The sequence below is a fragment of the Carassius carassius genome, chromosome 1 (assembly GCF_963082965.1).
Source record: "Carassius carassius chromosome 1, fCarCar2.1, whole genome shotgun sequence".
NCBI lineage: Eukaryota > Metazoa > Chordata > Actinopteri > Cypriniformes > Cyprinidae > Carassius > Carassius carassius.
This window is the reverse complement of record NC_081755.1, coordinates 21,357,869-21,375,895: the sequence shown is the minus strand read 5'-3', so window position 1 is coordinate 21,375,895 and position 18,027 is coordinate 21,357,869. Positions and strand designations below refer to the sequence as shown.

The following is an 18,027-nucleotide window of genomic DNA, read 5'->3' as shown; positions in this document are numbered from 1 at the left end:
GGGCCCAGTGTGGAAACAGCGCATTCTAGAAACATTCTGTCAGACCTTTGTGGAAATAAGCTACAGTATAACCGCGAGGAAGCGGCCAGTGGAAGTGGTTTGCGTTAAAGTTGAGAGTACTGTAGTAGCACAAAATTTCTTGTCAAATTCAGTTGTTTCTCTAACACTAAGCGAATATCAATATACCACTTCATTAGCAAAGCGTTATCACTCAGCTGACAATAAATTGGCATATCACAATGCTTTTTCCTCCCCTAAATAAAATACATCATGGACATGACAGGCGGCTCATATGAGAGCAACAATGTTCTGGAGGAAATGGAGTGGGTCTCACAAGCTCAATTAGCTCTCAGACTCCACAAAGCCTCTCTCTGTGGGTATTCTTGTTAAAGTCAGCGGGGAGTTTCTTCTGACTTCTGACTGCACTCACATGCACCTTGTTACACTCGGAGTAACTGTAAGGTGTATCGACTCTATCGACTCTAAGTGCTTTTCAGGCCGGTGTCCAAAAGTCTTGAGTGACATGCGCAGAGCAGTGAGAATATAATAAGAGTTGGTTTGCTTTCCGACATCACAATGGTGCGAGCACTCTTGTGTGTAAAAGTAAAATGTGGAGATGTGTGTGTATGTGTGCATGCGTGTGTGTGTTTATGGTGTCTTTTTCCCAGCCAATGTCCATTCTAGAGCAGTATCAAAGCACTACAGGTGTTTTCAGTGAAAGAACTGGGAGGAAGCCAAGCTGAAGGTCTCTGTCAGAGGAATTTCCTCTTAAAGGCTACTGAGGTGGTTGAATGGGGTTTGGATGAGCGTTACACAGGTTACCAGATTTGTACACCATAACACATTTTTTTTTTTAAAAATTGACTTTTCTTAAAAACGTTTCTGTTTATCGGTGGTACATAAAATAAAATAGTATGAGTTTACAACATGTTTCAATTTGTTCCAATTAGTTAACAACACTAGTTAACACGAACTAACAATGAAAAATATTCTTATTTTTAATATTCTAGTATTTATTTATTCTAGTTCATTTAATCTCGGCATTACTAATGCATTTTTACTATTCAAATTGGAATGTATTAATGTTATTTAATGGACCAGAGCTGACATGAGCTAACAATGAACAGTTATATATTTATTAACTAAAGATGAATAAATACTGTAACAAATGAATTGCTGTTTGTTAGTTACTTTTAGACAATGCATCAACTAAATTTAACTGATGGGACCTTACTGTAAAGTGTTTTTATTATTATTATTAATAATAACATTTAACATAATAACATTTACTTAAGAGTAACTACAAAACATAATTAGTTTATTAGGTTATTTTGAATCTATAGCCATGAGCCATAAGCAGTAGTAATAATAATGCTTGTCTTCGTTAACTAGTAAGTACAGTGCCAAGAACAATGCGAGGAAAGACTGAAATAATCGAATAATCTAATATCGTCTCTTCGGACCTTATCATTAACGTCACAAACCTTAAAACAAATTCCCAGACCTGTCATATCTAAACACCTCCAAACATTTCTGTCAAACGAAGATAAAGACCGAGTAAACAAAAAGTGAACACAGATGGTACTAGTTTTTCTCTGAAACAGACAGACAGACAAGAAAATCAGGAATACAGCCAATAGAAACCGGAAACAACTTCTCAAAACTCTCACAACTGACCACTGGGTCGCCCAACAGAGCCCTGCAAAAACTCTCTCTTTCTCTCTGTAGGTGTTTTATTCTTACCTGTCCAGATGAAATGCAGCGATCTCTGCGTTGTGTCGCTCAAAGTCAGAGAAGTAGAAGAAGTCTGGGGGTGTTTCTTGCTCCCTAGTTTGTCTAGAGGACAGAGTAGAAAAAACAAGACTGTATGTTAGTTTCCACTGAATTGTCTCAGAATGGAATCCTAAAGTATTGCTTACAGTGTTCAACTTACACTGTATACAGTATTCAACATTTCAAAGAGTAGCATGCTCTTTACTTTACTGTTGCATGTTGAATAAATAATAAATGTGCACATTTTGCATTTATGATCACATTTTGTGTAAAACTATTCCAACTTTCAGCAGTCTAATCAAAATGTAAGTATAAAATATGTATGTACCTGCATGCATAAAACAGCTGTATGACCCACTACTTTACATTTGCCATAATGTTTAGTAAAAAAGAATATACTGCAGCGCTTCCACTGTGGAGCCTCTGATTATTTGGTCAGAAAATATGAAAAACTGGATTAAATGTGAGTTTATTGAATTAATATTTAATATTTTAGCCTTTTTATTATTCTCTATTACATATTAAAAATATACATGCATTTGTGTGTATGTGTGTGTTGACAATCAAGAGCGCTTAGCCTGCAACAAAAGAAAAAAGGCTTCCAGCAGTCTTGTTGTGTCAGGTAGCGCTATGTGAGCTTTAGTTAGCTGTATTTACAAGCAGACATCCTGACACTAGCGGACAGACAAATAGACAACATGGACGTCTGCCAAGTGGACCGCATGGCTGGATCAGCAACTAAAGGAATGTGTCTGTGCACAGAACAGATTTTGGCAGGAAACAAGCTACAGGTGCATGTTCTCTCAACGTACCTATGCGTTCAGACAGACATATTACAAAACTCAGACAGACAGGCGCAGAAAGAGATGCCATAGAATCCAGGCAGACATGCACCAAACCACAGATCTTAACTCTCAACCTGCATCAATGATATCAGTCTCAACAGCTCATGGTATTCTCTTACACTGTGTTTTCCTGAAACAACTGTAAGATCTTTCCTGGAAGCATTACAGAATGAGGCCAGAAAATGGCAAATCAGAACTATGCTAGGCTAATGCTAGCTCAAACCACTTCACATTGTAGGTGACTAACAAACAAAGAAGACAATTGTATTGCTCAAAGATGGGATTGCTGAATGGGGTTTCATTTAAGTATCAACTATATTGACAGAGAATAGCAACGTAAAATGAGAAATGTGAACTTTGGTCCCTTGGCAAAGTTTGAGCCATCGAGATCTCTTGTGAGAATTTTATTTTTATTTATTTATTTTTATTTTATGCAAGAGAATAAATTGAGGTATTAAAGAGATCTCTACAGGACTTCCTTCTTTAAAAAGAAAAAAAGCCCCAGCCACCAGATCTCAATATCATGATATATTATATTAACTTTTTAGTCCCCAAATTCCCATTTTCAACCAGCCATTAACTCTAAGAGCTGCTTATATCCTCTTCCCTCGCCACTGTCAAAACACTAATGGAAAAGACTTTATGTGACTTCATATATTTTCATTTGAGGGACAAAGCAAGCTTTTCGCACTGAAATCCTTCTCCACCATTATGATCCACTCAATTTCCTGGATCAAAAGGGAACTAATGGATTTTTATTTGCCAGATGAGGCCTAAAATGTACTACTGATTCAGGCGACCTCTTTGGAGAGAAAATGAGGGCTAAAGCTTTTGGTCTTGAATGAAATTAATTGGATATAAGTATATGCAAGTATATATATCCGATATGCCGATATTTTTCAACTTATTTTGGCCAATAGGCCATACCAATATATTTCCTTTTGTTTGGAAACAACATCAAGTCTCTCTTGTGCGGACATTCTAAACAAATTATTTTTAATAGATAATAGGAGACATCTTGAAAGGCTACTTGCTGATTAACCTCTGACCTTGTGAAGAAATCCCAAATGGTGGTCTTTGGTTGGGTTTGTAGCAACTATTAAAAAAGAAGAAGAAGAAGAAGAAGAAGAATTCAATGCACTTCTGGTCCAAGTGCCTTGGATTCTTCTTCTTCTTCTTTTTTTTTTGTAATGTCATTTTTTAATTTTGTTTAGTTTTTAACGAAAGCTTATTTTTTTAGAATTTAATAAACAATTATGAATTTCTTTTATAATGATATTAAAAGCTTTAAAAATAGTTATAAATCTACTATATATACAGTATATACACACACAATCGCTGCTTTTTTTTTCAGAAAGATGCAGTGTTAACCTTATTGTTATAACCTTACTATTCTCTTTGGAGTGTTACAAGCTCTTGGTGCATAAAGAAGATCTGTAAAGTTGCAAAAATGAAAGTCTCAAACCCAAAGAGATATTCTTTAAAAGTTAAGACTCGTCCACGCCTTTCTTAAATGCCTCGTTTAAACATGCCACCACATGTCTATGTCATGATACTGTAAGTATGTTTACATATGTAAAATATTTACCACTGGTGATTCAAACTCAAGTTTTGAGCAGTGTAGAGTAGTGCTTGTCGTTGGTTGTTTCTCCGATCACAAATTCAGACACAGTATAAGTCATTATAATCTGTAATTATGTCCACACTGGATGCAACAAATGGCTCGTTTGTAATGGGTTTTATTGTTTTTGTCTTGTAGCGCCGGTGTTCTGATCGGGACACGCATTCCAGTATGACAAGGGGCATAACATTTCCATCACACGCTTGAGGCATTCAGCTAGTCACAATGCACTGGATGGCCATTCAGAGAACACCTCACTTTCAGACCGATGAGCTTTGTAAAAACAATGCGTTTCAGAAAGACGGGGCATAGAGGAGAAACAATAATGTACAGTATGTGGAAAATAATGTGTTTTTGAACCCTAAACAGCATAAACACATTTCATTACACCAAATACACAAAATAATGTTCTTTTTAGCAACATCATTGTAGATTGTCTAAGGCAAAAGATTTGTAAAAATGTACAGCTGCTGCGCTAAAAACTGCTGACTCTGTCACACACCAAACAAATCATCATGTATGTGCACTCTCAAATTAAATGCAGCAATCTAAAACAGTGAATCTAATCATCATTTAGGAAAAAGTTCGCTTCAAGAATGAGCCACACTGCTGACGTGATCTATTTGCTAACACACCCTGAGCACATGTGAGTTAATACTCTTATCGACAAGACATATCGGCATACCTTTTCATATCGGGCCGATGCTGATATTTACATTTAAAGTCATTTTCGTCCGATTACAATATCGGCCCGATAATATCGTGCATCCCTACACTTAAGTATAGAGTAAGTGCTCTTTGTAATAATGTAAAAAAAATAAAACAACAACTTTAAATTACATTTTAAATCATTGTTTTATTAGTCTTTTGTTGTGCTTTAAAGGAGAACACTTATTTTGATTAGTTGACTAACATACGTTAATGTAAATACTATATAAATATACTGTAAATTATGTAAAATGCAATATAAACTACTATAATTTTAATACTAATACTATAATTTGGACTTGGTTTTTGATGTTACATTTAAAGTAAATATATTTCAAATTGCAACTTTATTATTACAAATATATTTAAATGCATGACATACAAGTTTCAATACAAATGCAATTAGTTTATCGTAAATGCCTGTCAGCACATTCTGCAGTTCACTTTAACCATATTTCAAAGACAACCTAGTTATGAAATTACATATAAAATGTACTTCAATCATATTTAGGTCTACTCAAATAAACATTTTTAAGTTCAGATAACTGCATTTAATATAAATTTAAATGATAAACTAATATTCATTTAATTGTGAATAACAAACAATTGTCTAAAAACATTTCATTCAGTTCACACTTAAGTATATTCTTTTTAAAATATTTCCATACGTTCTCTTAATTAATAGTATGCTAAAGTGTACTTCTTTTCAATAGAGTCAGTGTGTTCCAATGTTATCAAAACATATTTTTATGTTCCACAAAAGAAAGAAAATGATCTTTTTTGTTGTTTTTCTTTTTCTTTTTTTCAAAGTTTTAACAATATTCATGAGCAATAACAGTCAATAGAGAACAGGGAATGATCTGAAGATGGAGGAAAGGGGAATAAAACAGGCCAGATCTGTATCACCACGGCACATGTCAGAGCAAGTGCATTAGGCATGACTCTGAAACATGAATAGAAATGACTTTGAAATGTATATTAATGTATATCTGTATAGTTATGAATATCATGCAAATGCAGCAGAGGATAGCATACTGTAATAGACAGTGATTTCCTACGTAACATGCAGAATGGTCGAAAAGCACTGCTTTTTGTTTCTCATTATGTCCTCAAATCCCCCATAACAAAACACAAGCAATGTTTATTCAAATGCTCTTGACATAGTACATCTCTGTCACCTTGCACTGTGGCTAAAAAGCGCTCAGAGCACTTTACTGGATGCAGCATTGCCTCTTACTGGGCTGTGATTGGCAGGACGGTTGCCACGGTCACCCTGACCCTATGTGCAGCCTCCAGTCTGGGAAGGATTCTTGGCAGTTTGACATGTGACAGCTCATGGCTCTAGGGGATGGTGGGTGTATCGCTCAGCGGTCGAGCCATATTAATGTGCTTTTTCCGCTGAAGAATGGGCAGATCAATTATGTTGATAAAAATCTCATTGGCAATAAAAGCAGAAGACAGCCTGCATATTTGTTGTTTGCCAAGCGGTAGCAATATGTATTTCACTCAAAAAGTCCCCATCCACATTGGTAAACAAAGATAGGTCACCTAACAGTTAAACAGCAGTCTGCTGAGAGCCCTTCAAGGACATTCTGTGACAACCCTGACATGAAACATATCACCACATACAGTAGCAGAGCAGTCTAATTAATATTGCCTCAACTCCTGTCCAAACTCCTTTTAACTCCTGTCACGTAAAACTGATTTTAAACAATTTAATAACAAACAAAAAAATAACAAACAAATTAAACAAATGCAAACATAAAAGGCTTTATTTTCTGGCACATGGCAAGCCTTCAACACATGATAGTGGAAATGTCAGCCACCTGAAATCATCACATTTCCATAGCATAACATGCACATCGTCTGAACTGCAATCACGTAAAGAACTTGCTGGGTTCAAGCCAGCAAACAAAAATGTGCATCATGTCCCATTATACTGGTAAAATGATATGGACAGAACTATTGGGACACCACTATATCAACAGGGACTTTAATCACAATCCCTCAAAGTTGTAAGCATAGCATTGTCCAAAATGTCTTGATATACTGATTAAGATTTCCCTTCATTGAAATTAAGTCCAGCCTTCATACCATAATCCCTCCTATACCAAACTTTACAGGTGGCATAATGCAGTCAGACAGGTAACATTCTCCTAGTATCCACCAAACCAGACTCGCCCATTAGACTGGCAGAGAGAGAATTGGGATTCGTCACAGAACAGGTTTCCACTGAGTCCAGTAGTGATGTGCTTTACACTAATCCATATGACCCTTGGCTTTGCTCTTGTGACGTGAGGGTTGCATGCAGCTGCTTGGCCATGGAAACCCATTCCATGAAGCTCTTGCTGCACAGTTTGTGTGCTGATATTATTGTGAGTGGAAGTATGGAGCTCTTCGAGCTATGGACTCAAAAGAGCATTGGTCACTTTAACACACCATGCACCTCAGCACTCTGTGACTCACTCTGTGTTTCCTACTTTGTAGCAGAGTTGCTGCTGTTCCTAAATGCATCCACTTTCCAATAATGCCTCATAGTTTACCATGGAATATCTAGCAGGGATGAAATTTCATGAACTGAATTGCAAAGTACCATGCTTGAATTCACTGAGCTCTAAACTACGACCCATTTTTTTTTCACAAATACAGACTGCATGGCTAGGTGCTTAATTTTATACACCTGTGGCAATAGGTCTGACTGAAATGCATGAATTTAATAATGAAAAGTTGCGTCTTAATACTTTTATCCATATAGTGCATATTTTTGTGTACAAAATCCAGTCATGTCAAAAGGAATCCTAATGATTGGGAACTATATGCAAGGGAGAAAGATTCCCTCATGCAGATTTCACAATGGGTTCAAGCTGGACATGCAAATTCACTGCGCTGACCAACAGAAAGCTCACTGCTTTACATTGACTTCTGTGCAAGTTTTTTTATTATTTTTATTTTTTTTATACATCACTACACCACTGGGCCTTTTTTGTCTTCAAAAGTTTTCCAAATTTCCAAAAATGTTACAATATGACTGCAACTAAAATCAATGCCATGTTATGTAATTTATTTTTAATATACATCTAATTTACTTTTAAGGAATAATGGAGTTTGAAAGCCCTTGATCACTTTCTATTTTTATTGTGTGGAAAAGATCAATCCTTCTTCAAAATATGTTATTTAATCAAGTCAGAATTTAATAATGCAAGAGTAAATGTTAAAATTAACACAATAAATAAGATTAATTAATGCCTTATATATATATATATATATATATATATATATATATATATATATATATATATATATATATATATATATATATATATATATGGGAGAGACAGACAGAAGGGAGGGCAGGTCAATCAGACACAAGAAAACCTTGCGAACAGAATATGCTGAATTGGCTATATGTGTAATTGTCCCTGTGATGCAAAGCAAAATACTAATAAAATCTCTGGTCTGGAAACAAGCCTTCTAAGAAGACAATAAGGAATGTGGCATGGAAGTCATAAACAATATTGACTTTAAACTAAATTATATTTTTGCTGTGTCACTAAGGTGACTGAGACTGTAATTTATGAAAATACAGTTAATGTATGAATCATCTTTTTGCCACTAAGTTTTTTGGACAGTAATGTATGGGAGATCTCAATATCGCAATGTCAGCAAAAGATGCTAACTTATTCAACTTGCAGTGTGAATTTTCTCTCTTCTCCTACTCTTCATAAACTTTTTTTTTAAGCAAACCAATTTATTTTTAAAATTGGTATTGGAACTTTTTAGGAGAAATTTGTATGCATTACATGCATAAATGCCTACGCAATTTATTTTAATAATACTTTAAGAAAGTCTAAGCAAGAGATTGCACCCGAAAATGCTGTAAACTGTTTTCCGTTTTGATGGCATGAGTGCAGATTAAACGTCAATAGGAAAACATTCACAACCAATTTTATTTCCAAAAAACAAAACTTCACAACCAATTCGTACGTATTTTACGAGGTCACTAATTCGTACAACCTCACTCGTAAGATTTGTCTAAACCCCTGTGACCGGATAGGTAAGTTTAGGGGAAGGGTTAGGTGTAGGTCAGTCGTGCAAATTCATACGAATGGCCAACTCGTAAAATATGTACGAGTTGGCAAAAATCGTATGAATTTGTACGAGTGAGGACATAAGAAATTCGTACGAATTAGCCACCTTGTAAAATATGTACAAACTGCTGTGAAATCGGGCTAAAAATGATTAGATTGTGAATGTGATCTCTATGACAGGTGGGTGGAGAGGGGAGATTGAAAAAGAAGAGATACTGATTTCATCTGAAAAGATATTACATTTTGATTAAATATTACAAAGACAATTTTCTTTTTAAGGAATAACATACAATGCTGAATAAAAATGAAAAGGGCCATCCATGTGTATTAAAAAAGTAAAAAGGATCATGTACAAGCAGATTGATGACCAAACGAAATTCATCTAGACATCACAAAATGGCGTAATTCTTCAAATAATCTTGTCTCAAATTGTCAGACAATTTGAAACCTCACTAGGAAGTCCCACCAAACTTAGCAGGGTTATGAGTTCACATCCAAAAATAATAATGGCATATCATCAAGGAATAGCAACAGCTGTCAGTCAGCTAAATCAGCAACACATGACAGCACATCCAGATGGTTTTATCCTGCCACAGATGTCCCAAACCATGCACCGAGAGTGGCAGAGCTTCAACACACATATTATTTTTCTCCCATTCCTGTTTTTCCTCTCTGTTTTAGCTCTCCTGCAGTGTCCTCCCAGCGTTTCCCACAGGTATTAAGAAGTCAGTGCCACCTGCTCAAACTCTGTGACCTGTGGTGCTGTCTGTGCTGGAGGGGCCGAGGGCAACACCTCAACACTGTAACCAACACCTGAAACCTTTAAGCAGGTCATGAATTCTCCCTGAGTGCTCAAACACACAGGAACAAGCTCCAGAGCTCGGCCCACCTGCACAGAACCTCCTTGAATTCTGTCCATACTCCTGCAGCCAGATCCAGGGGAGGGATCTATCATCTGGGCGTAATCCTGGATATGGTTACTGCTCCAATGACAGGACTGATTGTAAGAGCCCACGTGTAGACTGTGCTGGAGGGGGCAGGATAGCAACTCATGTTTGACCTGAACTCACCATCTCGCGTCGGGATAGAACGAGAGATATAGCAAAATAAAATAAAAAGAGCATAAAGGAAACCTAAGTAAAGATATAGGTAAGTATGAGAAAAACAACCAGTAAAGAAGAGCTAGAAATTATAAGGAATTAGAGATGAGATCGCCTGGAGGGTCAGTAATACAAAGCAAAGTTCTACATCCATCCTGAGAGATCAAAGATTTCAGAAACAAAAAGAAAAGAAAATCTTGACCGAATAACATATTTGTGCAAAAGGCCTGAAAATGTAAGGACGAACATTAGTGTCTACCGAAGGCTTACCCAAGGCTTACGTAAGCCAGCGCAAAGCATATTATAAAGTATCTGCTTATGAGGTTCCCAATTTAATTCAGACAAACAAATATTTCATACAACTGTTACAGTTTTTTCCTTCTGTTCTTTATTCTGTGTGCCCTTTGCTTTTACATTAAACCAAATTATCTTATGAGTGATTTGCACATAACTAATGTTTTGTGAATTCACTGCAGATTTAATAAAATATTTAAAAAATAAATAAATCAATCAATAAATTAAAATAAATGTACTTTAACAAATAAAAAAAATAAAATAATAATTGCAGATCTTTTTGACGTTCTATTCATCAATGAATCCTGGAAAAAATATAGTAGGGTTTCCAAAAAACAACTTGTGTTTTGAATTTTACCAAGCAACAAATCAGCATATCAGAATGATTTTGAAGGATCATGGGACACTGAAGACCGGAGTGATTCAGCTTTGCCATCACATAAATAAACAAAATTTTATAATTGATTAAAATTTAGTTATTTTCAAAATATTAGTTCATATGGTACTTTTGATTAAATAAATGAAGCAATAGTGAGCTATGTAAAACAAATGTAAATTCCTTTGAAAATTATGCCATATGTTTGGATAACTGGACTGGGTGCATTTGGAAATCAATGAAACTTGACACATTTTCATAAGCTCTGTAATTAATGCAGCAATGAGTTTTAATGTCTAATTTAACTCTGTGATGCAGTTAGGTTTCGGAAGCTTGTTCAAAGCTCCGACCTTAAAGTGTGATTAATAACTAATGAAGAGGTTAGTACTGATTGGATGCTGCAACAGCTGATGTCAGACATGCAAGAAAAGGAGAGGATGTTTCTAGTGACATTTTTGTCACAAACACTTTGCTTCATGACTTCAACATACATTAAGGGACATACAATAATTAGAAGCAGTGCAAATTACTGCAGTAATTATATTCCAAGGTTAAGAGAATTAAGGGTCATTGTGATTATTAATTAGAATCGCCCTAGGGCGCCCTAGGAAGATTATAGTACATTGATTTAATTTCTCTCTCTCTTGCTGTGCTAAACCCTTTTCCCACCAAATATAATTGACATTTTCCCCAGGTTGTGGTTCCCTCATGGGTGGGGATTCAAGCTTGTGTCACTGTTGCAGTTCCCACCCAGCATGCCTTGAGTTGTTTCCTTCTGTAACCTTCATCTTGTTGACCAATATTTGCCTTTTGACATTGACTTAAATCGTATGCATTCTCTCTAAAGCCCCTTTCACACTGCACATCGGACCCGGCAAATTGCAGGAACATTGCAGGGTCGCCTTCTGTGTGAAAGCAAACACGTCCCGGTATTGATTCCGGCATTGAACCCGGGTCGGGGACCTAGTAACATTGCCGGGTTCAACCCGGGACCAGCGCTGTGTGAACAAAAGCCAGATCTAATGCCGTGTCATAGTGATGACGCACGTTATCGCCCGACTCTTTTACCGGCTGTTTTGAAGGAAGATCAACGTTCGCGAAAAAAAAAAGTGCAAACTGTAATGAAGCAGCGATCAGTTAGTTCCTCACTTTCTGCACTGACGCCAAGATCGTTTACTAGCTTGAGTGAAAGTATAACGTGCCTAACATTTTCGACTCGTACATTACACGTCACGCCCTGATGTCACGTGTCTTTACGGGATCCTTACGGGTTGTGTGTGAAAGCATGCACATATCCCGAGTAATCACTGGCAGTGGGAAAGTGCAAAATCTAGCGATCCGAGAAACATTGCCAGAACACTTTACCCGTGTATTTGCCGGAATCGCAGTGTGAAAGGGGCTTAAGTCTGCTGTCACTTTAGGACCCAGACCGATGGACTACAAGGATCTGTGTAAACAAAGCAATCCAACTAGTGGCTGCCCTGCTGTAAATTGGAGCAGCCCCCAGGCATCCCAGCATCCTCTCTGACCCCCTGCGTCTGTCTGAAAGGAGTGTGAAGCCTGGACATATGTCAGTAGGTTGTTTTTACTACTAGTGTGCCACTGTGAGAGCACATATGGATGACATGCTTCTCAAGGTCTCTTTAATTAACAAGGGAGAGAGTGAATACTAGCTGAGAATCTAAAGGGGGAAAACCGAAATGAATGAGGCGACAGAGCCAGACTCCTGCTCAGCACTCGAGACCCCTGAGGCTCAAAGCACTAATTGCAATTCACAGACAGACTCAGAAATACCTCTAAAAAACAGACTGGTCATTGTCTATTCCACACACAGCATTCATTTTTTTCCTTAAATATTCTTAGTATGTTCTAGTCAGCGTACCTTGCACCAAATTAGGTTTTCTTTTTCCATACTTTTTGACACTTAGAATTAAAACAGGCTGTGTAGCTACTGTATCTTTAAGAGTGTATATATATATATAAATATATATAAAATCTTAAAATAGTGTGAGATCATACAAATTATTGAGGTCATTCAAGCCAAGATTATGTTGATTTTAGCATGACCACAATCAGTGTCACTTAAATGTGTAAAAGCATAAGTAAACCCCCATTGTACAATGACATGTTCGTTACAGCAGCATTTCAGAGAAATTATGTTGAGGAGAAAGCTGCCTAATGAATGAACCACATATACTACTGCTTTCTTCTGTTTTGTGTAAATAAACTATAGTACTCTGACATTAATTGCTATCGCAATATGTTTAATTAGCAGAAGTTATTACTCTACCATCTGTGCAGTAACGACAGTGTTACTTCAATTTTGGGAAACTGCTGCAGCTAGTTAATTTTTCCAGCAGTGCATCATACTAAAGCAGCTAGTTAAGTCGTTGAATGGGAAATGCGCCCCAGGGCAGGCCAAGTTGTTGAATATCAAATGCACTTGAAGTTAATAATTTCGTGTTACCATTAAATGCAGTGTGCGACTCTTTTTGAGAGACCAATTTCTTCTCCCTGCATGCATAATGGAAGGGAGTGGGTAGGGAATCCTGTAAGATGGAAAAGTCACAAGGCTTCACAATTTGACATTTGAAAAACTTTGTAAGAGAAATAATTCAACTAGCTCCATCCTGTGAGACTTGATGGATGGTTGCTTCAACTTTTTCAACATCGTCAAACTCGAGCACGTTCCTTTACTCTGTTCACAAGGCTTGCTGGAGAATATCAAACCTATGAAAGCTTCTTTGTAGCTCAGAGGTTCCCATTCGCTACCACATACCCTCGTCGATCTCTGAGGAAATATTGTGCACCATATCTTCAGCAAGGACCTTTACATAATTCATAATCCTCATCTTGAAATGGATTTCTTGGAAAGCAATGGTGGCAAATTCTTTTTTTCTTTTTGCTGGCAGTGCATAGAGCAATGAGAGGAAGCCAAAGCGACATTAAATGAGCTACCGACTGAGCTACTGAATGGAAATGAGAGTAATACAAACACATTCCACTTCACTGCAACCAATCAGAGAGGGATCAAATTAAAGTTGATTATATTCTTTGTTTAGTGACATTTTATGAATGCTGAGATTAGTGCTAGTGGACACAGCACTTGCAACACACGCTTGAAGAGCATTAAGTGTAAACTAGTTCAACTGGTTTCTTTTTAAAGCAGCAGCTCAAAAGAACAATTCATTCATTTCCTCAAAGATCCAGTTTTAGTTGTTAACAGCTCACTGTAGAAAAAAATCTGTGAACTGGGTTGATGACATTACATTTTTTTCACTTTTTTTTTGTTCTGTTATATTGTACATGTATACATATATATTTTGTACATATATATTTTTCAAAACATTAAAAATGCAGTTTATACATAGCTTTAATTCAAATGACTTAGAATTACTTCTAATTCGATCCTTCCATCTTGAGAATATATTGAATTTCTGAATTCATGTAATGTGGTGTGACTGCAAAAAGCTTTATATTTTTTAATGATTCATGATATTTGTACAACAACAGTGTCTTGAAAAATAAATTGTAAAAATATTTTTGAAAATCAACACTTAGGATGTGTACACTTACATGTATTTAAAGGGATAGTTTACCTAAAAATGAAAATTCTGTAATTAATTACTCACCTTCATGTCGTTCCAAACGCCCGAGACCTGGAGCTTTACTGGGGATGAATATTCTTCCCCAAAATTTCCCCTATTGTTTTCCAAAGTAACAAATATTATCATACAGGTTTGGAACGGAATGGGGCTTACCAATTAACAATGACAGGTTTTTCACAACTAAAATGTTTTAATATACAGAATACAAAAATATAAACTTATAATGTATAGCACAGCATTTATAACATTTATTAACATTTCATAAGAAATACCAGAAACTGCTGGAAATAATCAGCACTACATTTTTAGTTTTGTAGTCCCCAACTTTTGACATTAAAAAACCCATGTTTACATAACTCCGACTTATTTATTTCTCAGATAAAGTTATTTTTTTTCTGCTGTCATCTGTTATCACCCCACACTCCAACAACGAAGCCTCTCAAATGAGCGGCACAGCAAGTAAATAAAAAACAGCGCTGGAAAGTTAATGGATGTGTATTGTCAGCCATGGAGGGAACGGCGGACAATTGAAGATACACACAAGCGAGCCATTACAACAGGACCAGATAATGAAAGCACAATCACAGTTTAAGAGTGCCACAGGCTGGTCATTTTTCCTCATTCCTAAGCTCTTTCTGTGTAGAGCCCAGATTTACCGGAATAATGGGCAGCCGAGATCCAGAAGAATTCCCCTCCAGAGAGCCACAGTCAAAGGCCTCAATCCTTCACGGCTTCAGAAAGCACACAGAAGGATGGATGAGGTGTTAAAGGAGGAGAGGGCAGGCAGGGAGACGCTTGGTGTTTTAGCTTTACTTCCCGGGCTAACAGCCAGCTTTGGTATTAAAATATGAGTGCCCAACTAAAGCCAAGAGAGGCGGCGAGCAGTGATCAGGAGCATTAATGATGACAAGCCCAACCACTTCCAGCTTCTTAACTCTGATAGCCATCTTAAGCACTTTTGCTGTGTCTTTCCCAGCACACAAAATCAATTGGTGTTTATCAGGCTCCTATCCCTGCGCCATCTTGTATATTGAGTTGCGGCCTTTTAGCATGCAGCGTGCACTGGTCCAGGGATTGATGGCAATTCAAGTTGCTGCGCCTGGCGAAATTGCAGGATCTGCAAGAGGCTCATCTGTGCTCTTGACAGCAGCTGAGAACGAATATAAAAAACACCCTGTTCTTCCACCTGAGGGCTGACTTCACATTCTAATCTCACAAGCATTTTTGGTTAAATGAGAAAACACTACAGACGAAACGGAGCCACGCGTCCATCATGCTTCCAATTTAAAGGTGTCGTTGTTGCCAGGAGCACACAATTCTCAGGGGCTGATGGAACATCTCTAAAAAGACATGCCTCAAACTGTCTCGCCGCTGTACATATTGGGCTACCGTTCTTACTGCAAAGCACACAGACACTAAAGATAGACAATCTGCCTGATGGGTTCATAGATGCAAAATGGACATATTAGAAGCGGAGGATGAGAAAAGCAGAGGAACATAGAATGACCATAACAATTTAATTTCTTAATAAATGTCAGTGATCTTTTTGCGCACAATTCATCAGTGCATGTTGATCTTAAGAAAAAAATGTTTCTCATAATCTTTAATCAAAATGTAATCACTTTCCTTGGGTCTGAAACAACTTTATGCTGATGTAACCAAGGTTGTACTGGAAAAAATAATACGTAAGGGATAATGTACAGTCAGTAATGAACATAATTTTTTGCTGAATGTTCTGATTTGCTTCAGAAATACACCATTTTATTGCATCACATGCAGGTTCATGTTGTCTAATTCTACAGAAGTGCACCAAAGTTTAAAGCAATTAATGTAGCTGTGAAACGCCATATATTGCACTATACCAACCTACCTTGGTACGACCAGCTGGTAACTGGTTTATTGCTGGTCAAGCTAATGACCAGTTTAGGCAAACTAATGGCAATCTTAGAGCAGCTAATAATAACTGACTTTAAATTGAAATATACTGACAATCCCTGAACAGCTAATGACCAGCTTGAACTAGCTACTTACAATCTTAGAGCAAAAAAAGGCTTGGATAAGATCAACTAACCATTTTATACTAGCTAATGTCCAATTTTGACAAATCAATAACAATTTTATAGCAGATAATGACCAGCTTGGACTGATACTGTCGATCTTAGTGCACCAAAAACTAGCTTGGACCAACTAATAACCATTTTATACCATCCAATGACCATTTTGAACCAATTAATAAGCATTCATCAACCAAACAGCCGCGTTGCCGTCTCTGTGCGTCTCTCAAAAACTAAACCAGCTCTCTGTCAAGAGTAGGCTAATGATCAGCTTAGATACAGATATATTTTTTACTAGGCATACATGTTTGCTTCTTTATCTTTTTCTTTATCTGGTTTGCGTGGCACACGCACATTTGTATAGTGAAGAAGACTTAAGACTGCTTAAAGATTTATGCGTAATGAAAAAGTGCGCCTTGAATTTATTCAGTCGTGTTCAGACGAAAGCTCTCTATTTGTATGATCAATTTATTTTTAGAAATGTATTTTATACTTTAGAACACTGAATAGGGCAAATAGTCAAAGCACAAATATTTTTCCAAACTCTGTTCTCATTTTTTCCATACTTTTCTAGACCTGAAAATTACCTAAGGGAAATAGCTACTTTTTTTTTAACTGCGCAGGAACAGGAAATCATGTTGATTTACATAAACCTCTAATTTTACAACGCAGTAGCAAGTGTGCAAAGTAAATGTGTGTAAATTTTATAAATGAAATAAGCGCAAATGAAACAGCAGTGTTGCACTTGCCTTTTTCCATGCATTTCCTGGAAATTACTTAAATCGATTTTCATATTTCTAAACTTCATAGGAACCTTTACTGTTTTAATTAGAAGATATTTAAATATTTATGGATCACGAAAGGTCCCCAAAATGGGACTCGACCTTGCTTGAAACTTTGTCTGTACAAGGGTATCAGCTTCGACTGTTAGAAGATATTTAAATAAATGTTATAATCATTACATTTTTTTAGTTAAACCACAGCATATTTGTTCAGTAATAACTATGAAAAAAAAACAAAGGCTCTAAAACCCTAACGGTCTTAGCAACTATAACGGTTCAAGCTCCGCCTACTTATCCGAATACAGATACAGATACAAATAATTTTGTGATTGTTACAGATACAAATACTGGCTTCGCTGCACACCCCTACTAATAACAATCTTAGAGCAGGACTGCCTAAATGCCATTTTAAACAAGCTAATACCCACCTTGGGCATTTTAATAACCATTTTGAAATAGCTATTGAGCATCTCAGACCAGCTAGGTGACCAGCTTGAACTAACTGATGACAATCTCAGAGCAATGAAAACTGCTTGGATCAACTAATAACAATTTTAACCCAGCTAATGACCAGGTTGGACCAATTAAAAAACGATCTTAGAATGCTATTGACCATCTCAGATCAGCTAAACTCCATCTTCTTTTAGACCAAATAGGGCCCAGATTGTACAGTACTAGCTAATGACAGCTAGAGCAGAAAAAAAAAACGCTTTGACCAACCAATTATCATTTTAAACCAGCTAATGGCCAGCATGGACCAATTAATGACCACTTTTGG

The 18,027-nt window shown here is 36.7% G+C and overlaps 1 protein-coding gene across 2 annotated transcripts in view; it reads right to left on the bottom strand.

Moving 5' to 3' along the window:
- Positions 1-18,027, bottom strand: part of LOC132141434 (extracellular serine/threonine protein kinase FAM20C-like) — a 55,282-nt gene that overhangs the window by 12,098 nt on the left and 25,157 nt on the right. For both annotated transcript variants that reach the window (XM_059550946.1, XM_059550937.1), the window contains exon 4: positions 1,744-1,836. In XM_059550946.1, coding sequence (XP_059406929.1) covers positions 1,744-1,836 — 93 coding nt within the window. The remainder of the gene's footprint in view (positions 1-1,743; positions 1,837-18,027) is intronic.